General features: G+C 38.1%; 1 protein-coding gene across 1 annotated transcript; it reads right to left on the bottom strand.

Annotated features, from left to right (window-relative positions):
* Positions 1-1,413: 1,413 nt before the first annotated feature.
* On the bottom strand, positions 1,414-9,037 carry LOC114033443 (retinal dehydrogenase 2; the record flags this gene model as incomplete). Its single annotated transcript, XM_027848941.1, has 5 exons — positions 1,414-1,492; positions 2,602-2,759; positions 4,041-4,205; positions 6,948-7,132; positions 8,935-9,037. Coding segments are annotated over 5 exons (690 nt in total), but the record flags the coding sequence as incomplete, so codon positions are not given.
* Positions 9,038-9,591: the final 554 nt, after the last annotated feature.

Here is a 9,591-nt window from a genome sequence, read left to right as displayed (position 1 = left end):
GCATCTAAGAGAATCCTTTCTCGGGTGCTTCTCATTTTTCCAGTATGGGGCAAGGCTGGGATGGGAGCACAACAAAAGATGTAACAATCTAACCTGTAGCAGTGAAAAAAATTTCTACTAACTTCCCTCTAAGAACAAAGTTTTGATTTTTTTTTTTAAGTTGAATTATCTGGATAATTGCCTCAACCTTCCCCTCCATTTGGCTCGTGTAAACATAGTCTTGGATTGTTTCTACATGATGTCAAAACAAAAATTTTAGTCAATTAACTGGTTGTTTTGTTGACATGGTACCAAAAAACTGAGCCAACTGCTTTATTTATTTATTTATGTTACTGAATCAACTAGTTTCAACTGTAAGATGTAATACAATAACAATCCCGGCTGCTATGATCTCATAAGAAGGCTACCTGGAGTCTGTAAGTTTCTTTTTTTTTTTTGATAACTGTATTCAATATAACTGGCTTCATTTCTAATCCTACATATTTTATTTTAGGCATTTAGAAATATTCCTGGATCTAAGACATCTCCAAAGGCCTCATGATGGAAAATGCTATCCACATCCAAAGAAAGAACTATGGAGTTTGAATGCAGATCGAAGCATACTATTTGCTATTTTTTTTTCTTCTGTTGTGTTTTGTTTCCTCTTTCTGGTAGTTCCTCCTATTGGTTCTAATTCTTACTTACAACATCACTAATGTGAAAATATGTTTAATAGGAATGTATATGTATAGACTATATCAGATTGCACGCCATCTTGGGGAGGGAGATGGGGAGGGAGGGGGAGAAAAATTTAAAACTCAAAAGCTTATGGAAGTAATTGTTGATAATTCAAAATAAAGTAATTTTAAAAAAGAAAAAGAAATATTCCTGGGTCCATTAGCTTCACTAGTGAGCAGGAATGCTCATTAGTCTTTGGACCACACTGAGAATCACAGGTATGGTAGTGGATATATTGGGTGCTGATGTTGGAGTCAGGAAGAAGTTAAGTTTGGTTCTTCCCTCAGATACTGAACTGTGTGATTATGCAAGTCACTTAAATTCTCTGTGACCCAGTTACATTGGGACATGTATCTAGATCTAGAATAGGGCAGTGAGGTGACTTGGTGGATAGAGTACCAAGCTTGAGTCAGGAAGACCTGACACTTATTAGCTCACTCTGTTACTCTGGGAAAGTCACTTAACCTCTGTTTACCTTAATCTACTGGGGAAGGAAATGGCGAACCATCCCAGTATCTTTGCCAAGAAAACCCCATGGACAGGATCATGAGAATCAACTGGACTGAATGACAGCAGAAGATGAAAGTGATCATAAGAATGATAATTAAATTATTATTTGAATAGCTAAGACTTTCTTGGTACTGAAAGTCACAAAAAAAACCTTCTTATAAATTTTGAAAGTGAATAGTAAAATACTTACATTTCCCGCCCATTTCCAGACATCTTGAATCCCCCAAAGGGACTTTGGGCATTTAAGGCGTTGTAACAATTGATCCTGAATGAAGAAAAGATGGGAAATTGTCAGTGGAATCTACTTAATAGTGAAAAAAGGCAATGGGCTAGTTACTCTTATAAAAAGAAAATGCATTTTTAGTAGGTAAAGAAAAATGATATGATTTAAATTTAATTAGATTTCCTGATTTAATGCAATTTAATTTAATTTAATTTAATTTAGCAAACATAAAGTACTAAGATACTTAGCACTGGGTATAAAAGTAGGGGTAGCTAGGTGGCCCACTGAATAGAGTGCCAGGCCTAGAGTCAGGAAGACTCATCTTCCTGAGTTCAAATCTGGCCTCAAACACTTGTTGTGTTGGGAAAGTCACTTAACCCTATTTGCCTCAATTTCCTCATCTGTAAAATGAACTGGAGAAGGAAATGGCAAACCACTCCAGTATCTTTGCCAAGAAAATTCCACTCGGGCTCACAAAGAATTAGACAGGACTGAACAAAAATGAGGATAAAAAGACAAAAGTTTTAAAATTCCTGCCCTCTGAGAGCTTATATTCTACTAAGGGCATACAAACTATAAGTTGTATAATAGATAAGATATTATAGATATCTTAAATAAGTTGTATAATAGATGAGATATTATAAGTTGAATAATAGATGTTATATATAAGTATATAGGAAGTAATTTCAAGAGGGAGAAGAGTCCTAACAACCAGAGGAATTAAGGAAGGCTTTGTGTAGGAAGTGCACTTGAGTTATGAGATGAAATTGCAAACACAAGGTACAGGGCATGTTGACTGAAATGGAAAATTCATGAAAGGATAGTAATGTGAAACAGGACTGGAAATGTGGGTGGGAACCAGATTGTGGAGAGATTGAAATGCTGAGAATGTAATTTTATCCTCGAAGCAACAGGTAGCTACTGAAGGTTTTTGAGTAAGGATGTAGATCATTGACATGGAGGAACCACCCAGATATAAAAAGGAACAGAAGTAGAAGATGGAGTGCTCTAATTGGGGGCTGGATTGCCTTTCTTTCTTTCCATCCTATCTGAGGAGTGTCAACATGACGAGGTTACTTCTGCAGGCAGTTAGTGCCAGGTCTGCCCACTAAAGCAGAGACTTGGAGCCAGAAAAAAAGGGAAAGACTCACCAAACAGTCCCAGCCTGCATCGCTGCTGACACTGTGAGTGCTTTGTTGATATCATTTGTAAAAACAGCAGCGACGAGTCCAAGGTCAGAATTGTTGGCTCGCTCTATAACTTCGTCCACAGTCTTAAACCTCAGGATTTCCTGAACTGGCCCAAAAATCTGCAACAAGGATGAAATGTTTTGCATTAAGCCATTTAAAGTGATTTTTTGATTGCTTTGCCACTATTTTGCCTGTTACCCCCCTCTATTTATTGATTTCATATATGTGTGTGTATGTGTACACATATACACACATACATATAGTGTATCATATGTATATTTATCACATAGATTGTATATATGTTTGTACATATGCATATACATATATACGTGTAATCAACAATATAAGGGTTTAATCAATACCTTTATTGATTCCCTTATTAAAACTTAATTCCAGCAGGACCATACAACAAAATATCCTAAACTTTCTAAGAACAAAATCAAATAAAGAGATTGACTCTGAAGTTTGTATAACATTCAGAATTTGGTTCCCTTGAGCACCGGAGGGCATGTGTGCCTTAGCACATGCACGAGTGTGTTTCTGTGATGCACATAGAAGACATACTCTCATGTTGTACTAAGGACCTCTCCAGCTTGAAAATTCTAGGATTTCCAAGCTCGGAAACCTCTATGTTACATATATGAAGAAGAAGCAGAGGACCAAATGAAGAGGTGGTTGATCCATTCCTGACCAGGGAGATGGATTCTTTGCTTCCCCTCTGTACACAAAGAGGAGCCTTTTTATTTTTATTTTTATTTTTTAAACAGTTAATGTCAGCTTAGTTCCTGACCTATAGGCTGGAAAATTAGTGCAATGTCAGGGCAGATTGGTATATGAGAAAGAATGATAGTCTTGGAGCCAAGAGTACATCACATCTATACTTGGACTCTCTGTGACTATGGACTCTATAAATCTGTTTCTTCTTCTGTAATGAAGGGAAAACAGTAACTATAGTAAGGCACAAATAAGATAATGTAAGCAAAGTATTTTGCAACATTAAAGCATTATATTCATATCTGTTATTATGAAAATGGGTATATTGACATTTGCATTACAAATCATGGCAGGATTATTGTGGGAAAAGTAGCAAACCTTAAAGTGTTTATGTAAATATGAGTTATTAAAAGTTAACTACCATGAAGATTATTATGGAAAACAAAGACCATAATTATTTGGTTTGCTCCATGGGATTCTATCTCGTCTACCCATCTCACAGCTAATTCCTTTTCTTTGGTTTCCAAACTATTTGTATTTGGAATGGCAGAGCATCAGTATTTGTATTACTTAAGCTATTAAAAAAAATAAATCCAGGAAATACAACATCTCAGACTTTCTGCTAAAGCACTCCAGAATGCAACCCTAGGGAAATCTCTGCCTCTCTTAACTGAGATATTGGGTACCTCTTCCTTGGCAATCCGCATGTCGTCGGTAACATTGGAAAACACGGTGGGCTCAATGAAAAAGCCCTTCCGGCCTAGTCCTTTGCCGCCACATTCCAGCTTGGCCCCCTCTGCCACGCCACTCTGGATGAGTTCAAGGATCTTGTTGTACTGTTTTTTGTCGATCTACAAAAAGAAATTACCTTGTCAACATAAGTAAGAAAGTCTGCTATGAAGATGGAAGTGGATAAATGAGTGTGGTATCAATCAATCAGTTGACAAGGATATATTAAGCACCTTCTATGTGCTAAATACTCTGTTGGATGCTAGCGATATAAAGACAGAAATGAAACAGTCCTTACCCTTATGTAGTTTATATTCTATTAAGGAAATAAGTGTGTGAGTGTGTGTGTGTGTATCTGTGTGTATGTATATGTTTATTTATAGGTATGTGTATATACATATTTCCATATGTGTCAATATACATGCACATATGTGCATTATGTATACATGTGTAGATATCTATATATATACATGTGAGTCCATATACATGTGTGTGTGTGCGTATGTGTGTCTTGAGGATTATCACTCAGGCAGTACAGACCTAAAGTAAATTTGAAATATCTATTCCTCAGTTTCACAAGTCTCCCCAGAGTTTTTATCTCCAGAGAGAGTATAACAGAAGTGAGAGGTGATCGTTTATATTTTGATTATGTGCTAATGAATTCTTACAGGTTGTATGTTTTAAGCATTTCTTTTTTGGAAGGAATAAATTTGGAAAGAATAAATAGCTGCCTTGTATTTGATATTTACTATTTTGTATATTGAATAAGTTCTCTAGAAAAGGCCCTGTCTTCCCCTTTTGGGGAGACCCTTCACAAGTCAAATCTGTGTTTTATTTGTGTTTTATTTAAGAGCTCATCTTTAATTCCCAGGTGGAAGCATAATGACAGAGAAAAAGAAGCCCCAAACCCCCTATTTGGGGTTTGGGTCCCCTAGAAATGGATCTGGGTACATTTGGATCTAAAACTAGGACCCCTTTGGGATGGGGGAGGAGAGGCAGGATCAGGGCTATAATACAAACAAAGTAAGTATAATCAAAATAAATACAAAGGATTTTTGGGGAGGATGAGGGGGTACTAACAGCTGGAGGATCAGGAAAGGCATCCTATGGAAAGTTCCTTCATTTGTACTTTTTTAAGTTCCTAGCTTTATGTCTAGGAACTGAGGGACCATATGACCTTAAAAATAATGGCCACCAGAAACATCCCTTAAAATAATAGGTAGTGGCCCTAAATGAGAGGGAGGCAGGCTGCTAGACCAAAAGGCAGCTAACTTACCCACTTAGGTTATTTACATGAAGAATAAGAAATCAAAACCAAATCAATCTTATGGAAAGCACACTGCTTGTTAAAGTGGCCGAAGACTTATAAAATGCTTTGTAAATTAGAAAGTGCTATTTAACTATGTGCTATTATTGTTGTTGAAATTATCAAGGTAGGCTTGCTTTGTGTGTATGAACAAGACTTTTGGAGGGTGGTATGCTTTTAAACTGTAGTTTTTTTATTGAAAAACAAACATTCAACTTGGAAAGGGCATGTTTTCTGTAAGTCCCTACAATACTTAGAGGGGAAAGTATGAAATGCTCACTTTTAAAGGCTAGTCACTAATCAGCATAGTCAGCTGAAGCTGGTTCTTATAAGATGACAGATTATTTATCTTAACAGTTCAGATAAAAGCCTTCCTTCACTTGAGGTTTGGTTTTTTTTTTCCACTTTTTTTTCTTCTTCGTTTTTGCTTGAATTGCCCTGATAAATTCCTGTATCTCCATTTCCCTTTGGCAGTAAAGACATAGTATATCTGTCCAGACCTAAAGCAACATTGGTCCTTATTAGAAGTTTTCATGGAACAACTGGCCCATTCTCATAGGTACTTCTGGGTCTTCTATAAAACCAGATCTCCATTTGGTAAAACTTCTCAGAGCAACACAACAGAGCTCACAGTCAAAGGATGTAACTCCATTCTCTAAAAGGGACATTCCCTATTTTCTCTACTTTTCTGCTCCCACCCACCCCACTCTTTGAAGGAATCATTTTTGATAGGAGACGTCAGAGAGAAATGCTGAGGAGCTCAATGCAAGATCCAGGTTCAAGTCTTACCTCTGATATCTGCTGGCTATGTAACTCTGGGCAACTCTCTATAAGTTGCACAGAATGTACAGACCTTGAATGTAGAGGGTATTCTCCATAACAGCAAAATCTCAGGTCCCAGTTCCTATACCTATCCCTTGCTATAAAATGCTATCACCATTCTCTACATTGCAATAAACTTGGTTGACATGCTTACCAACACATGCCAACCATGACTGATTTAACATTTACCTTCTGTAGGGCTGCACAGAGCCTTAGCACTCAGATAATGTTTAGGCTACAGTGGACTATATGCTTGGAGAACCATTCCATTCCTACAGATTCTATAGATCATTCCTATAGATTAGGGATTTGAACACCTAGCAACTCACTCCTCTTTGCTAGGCACTGGGCCAGGTGCTCTTATAGGCCTAAGCAATGCTTCACATCCTAACAAGTCCTCAGTGCTTTTAAGCAAGTCCTAACCCTTGCCTAAATGGTTGAAGAAGATAATTAGAAGGAATGATGCCCTTGTTTTGTTTTTTTTTTTTCAGAAGCAAAGACAGTGTTGAAGAAATTGCCAGAAATGAAGGCTATCCAAATGCTAATTTGAAAGGGAAAGACTTCTCCATGGCTGAATTTCTAGTCACATGCATGAAAACAAGCAAAGTTCTTTGTATGTTTGTAGAGAGAGAGCAAGTAAAGAAAAAGAGACTTAACATTGAGGGCCCTCCTTAGAATCGACAGCGGCTCTCTGCGGGTGCCTACGTAAAGAAATGAGAGATTTCTTATCACTTACCTGAGGGCCCTGTTCAGTGGTCGGGTCAAAAGGACTCCCAACTATTCGCCTCTTGGCACGCTCCACACTTCTTCGAACAAACTCCTCATAGATGGACTCTTCCACAAAAATGCGGGATCCTGCTGTACAGCACTGACCTTGGTTGAAGAACACTCCCTGGTGGGCCTGCTCCACAGCATAGTCCACTGTAAGATGAAAGTCGCCATTTTTTCTGTGTTGCTCTCATCCACTACATTCCCCACTAGTGAAGCCTACACCTGTGCCTTTTCCCCAAAGCACCCAATGCAATGCAATGCATGAGAGAAATGGGCGGGAAAGGCAACTGAGGTGAGATGTCAATGGAATTGGTGTTTGGTGCCCAACTGGTATCAAGGGGTAACTTTTTTATTTTTAATAGGAAAAGAAAAGAGAAAATGCCCTTCACTTTTTTGATAAACATATGTCATATAATGCCACTCATAATAATGATACCTTTGTCCTTATTCATTCCTTCAGCTGCTAAAGGAATAATGTTATCCAAGTTTCTATTAAATGGATGATATATCCTTTTGATAGAGGGAATAATTAAAACAGAGGGTGAACTTTTAGCTAGTTAAGGGACAAACTGGGAGGTTAAACAACTGGATTTTCTGATGAAATCGAGTAAGCAAAGATGTACTAAGTGTTTATATATGCCAGACACTGAATGGAAGAGGCAGCACATGATAGTGGGGAGGGCACTGGAGTAAGAGTCAAAAAGACCTGGGCTTAACTCCTGCTTTCAGACATTTATTAGCCACGTAAATTTGATCTTACTCCATTGATCTTACTAAGCCTCAGTTTCATCATCTGGGAAATGGGAGGGTTGGACCTGATGGCCTTCAAGGTCCATTCTGGCTAATGGCATGCTGGTAAATGTTTAACAACTATGTCTCTAGGGGAAAAAATGCATGCACAATCCCTTTAAATATAATCTGCATTAACATTTTCTCCATCGCTTTCTTAAGTCTAGAAATGAACTAAACAATAAATCAAGCCCCAGTTCATAGTATTTGTTGATTTCTAAGGTGTAAATGTTCACATTGAAAATATAACAATCAACTCTCACAAGCCAGTTTGAGTGGGCTCTAGTACACCTCAACTTCTAGCTTTAAATCTGTGATCCTATGACCACATCAGTTACGAAATCATCAACCCACTGATAAAACTGAAGATTAAAACAATGGGGCTACCATGTGAACAAAGAGATTCAATTTGTTCTTCTTGGTCCCAGAGGATAGAACTAGGAACAATTAGTAGAAGTTGAAAAAAAGGCAGATTTTGGATTTCTCCCAACAATGAGGGCTCTCTAAAAGAAGAATGGACCACCCTGGGAATCAGGGAACCCTTCATCAGTATGGGACTTCAAGAAGAAGCTGAGGGACCACCTGTTGGGGATTCTGTCAAGGGGATTCTTTTTCTGATACAAGTTAGAACACATGGTGTATGTGGTTCCTTTCAACTCTGAGGAGGCACAAAGATGAATTGGGGAAAATCTCCTTTCCTGGAGAGGCTTAGAAAAAAAGTAGGGCCCTCAGTGATCTAGGGTAGTTTAAATGTCACATGATTCAGAGGCATCACAAGGGTTTATTAATGTATCCCTAGGATTAAAAGTGGCCTCTTTTTATTCACTTGTTAATTCATAATGTTTCTCTCCTCTGCCTCTAATATAAAATAATTTTCTCTCCAAGACAACCAGGATCCAGCTAAGGATGCTTAGCTTCAAAGACCAGGCTCTTAGTAGCTTTTTTAAAAATAGAGATAAAAAAGAAGAGAAGAGAAGAAGAGAGGAGAGGAGAGGAGAGGAGAGAAGAGGAGAGGAGAGGAGAGGAGAGAAGAATACAGAAGAGGGGAGGGGAGAAGAAAAGAGGAGAGAAGAAAGAAAGGAGAGGAGAGGAAAGGAGAGGAGAAGAGACAGAGCTTATGTGTAACTGTCCTGGAAAATGTGTAAAATCTGTAGATGACTTACAATCAGCATCTGCAAAAATAATATTGGGACTCTTCCCTCCAAGCTCCAGAGTTACTCTCTTCAAATTACTCCTTCCAGCTGCTTCTTGGATCAGTTTTCCAACCTGAAAGGGAAGAAAGTGGAGAAAGGTTTAACATGCACTATCATCAGAGAGTTGGCAGCCATAGCCTGCTACGCACAGCAATTGGCTGTAGCAGTAAATAAATAATCATGTATTGAAGACTTACTGGTAGAATAACACAGAGATAGCTCACAGGGCCTTGCCCAGAAGAGGACAGTAGACAAGATAACTTAACTTGTCAATGAAGGATTTTTTTTAGGTCTTTAAGGTCTATGGAAATATCTCAGAGAGTTGGTTTACTATCATAGCTGGAATGAACAGGAAAAAGAGAGGAGGGGAGGGGGTTCTAATCTGGTACCTTGAACACTGAGTGATCTTCTCTCTGAGTAACTGGCATGCATGCCATGGCCCAAATTAGCACAGTGAAATTTCTAAACTTGGATCATGGCCTTGGTATTCAGATTTTGGCCTTTAAAGAAAGCCAAACTACTCTCCGTTTGATATCAAAGGCAACTACATGTCCAACTACGGATGGATGTAAAACACATTATTCAAATGTTCTTTTTAAAAATGCCACGTATTACAATAAACTAATG

Source organism: Vombatus ursinus, unplaced genomic scaffold, assembly GCF_900497805.2.
Source record: "Vombatus ursinus unplaced genomic scaffold, bare-nosed wombat genome assembly UNPS02007199.1, whole genome shotgun sequence".
Classification (NCBI taxonomy): Eukaryota; Metazoa; Chordata; class Mammalia; order Diprotodontia; family Vombatidae; genus Vombatus; species Vombatus ursinus.
This window is presented reverse-complemented; position numbering and strand designations above follow the sequence as displayed.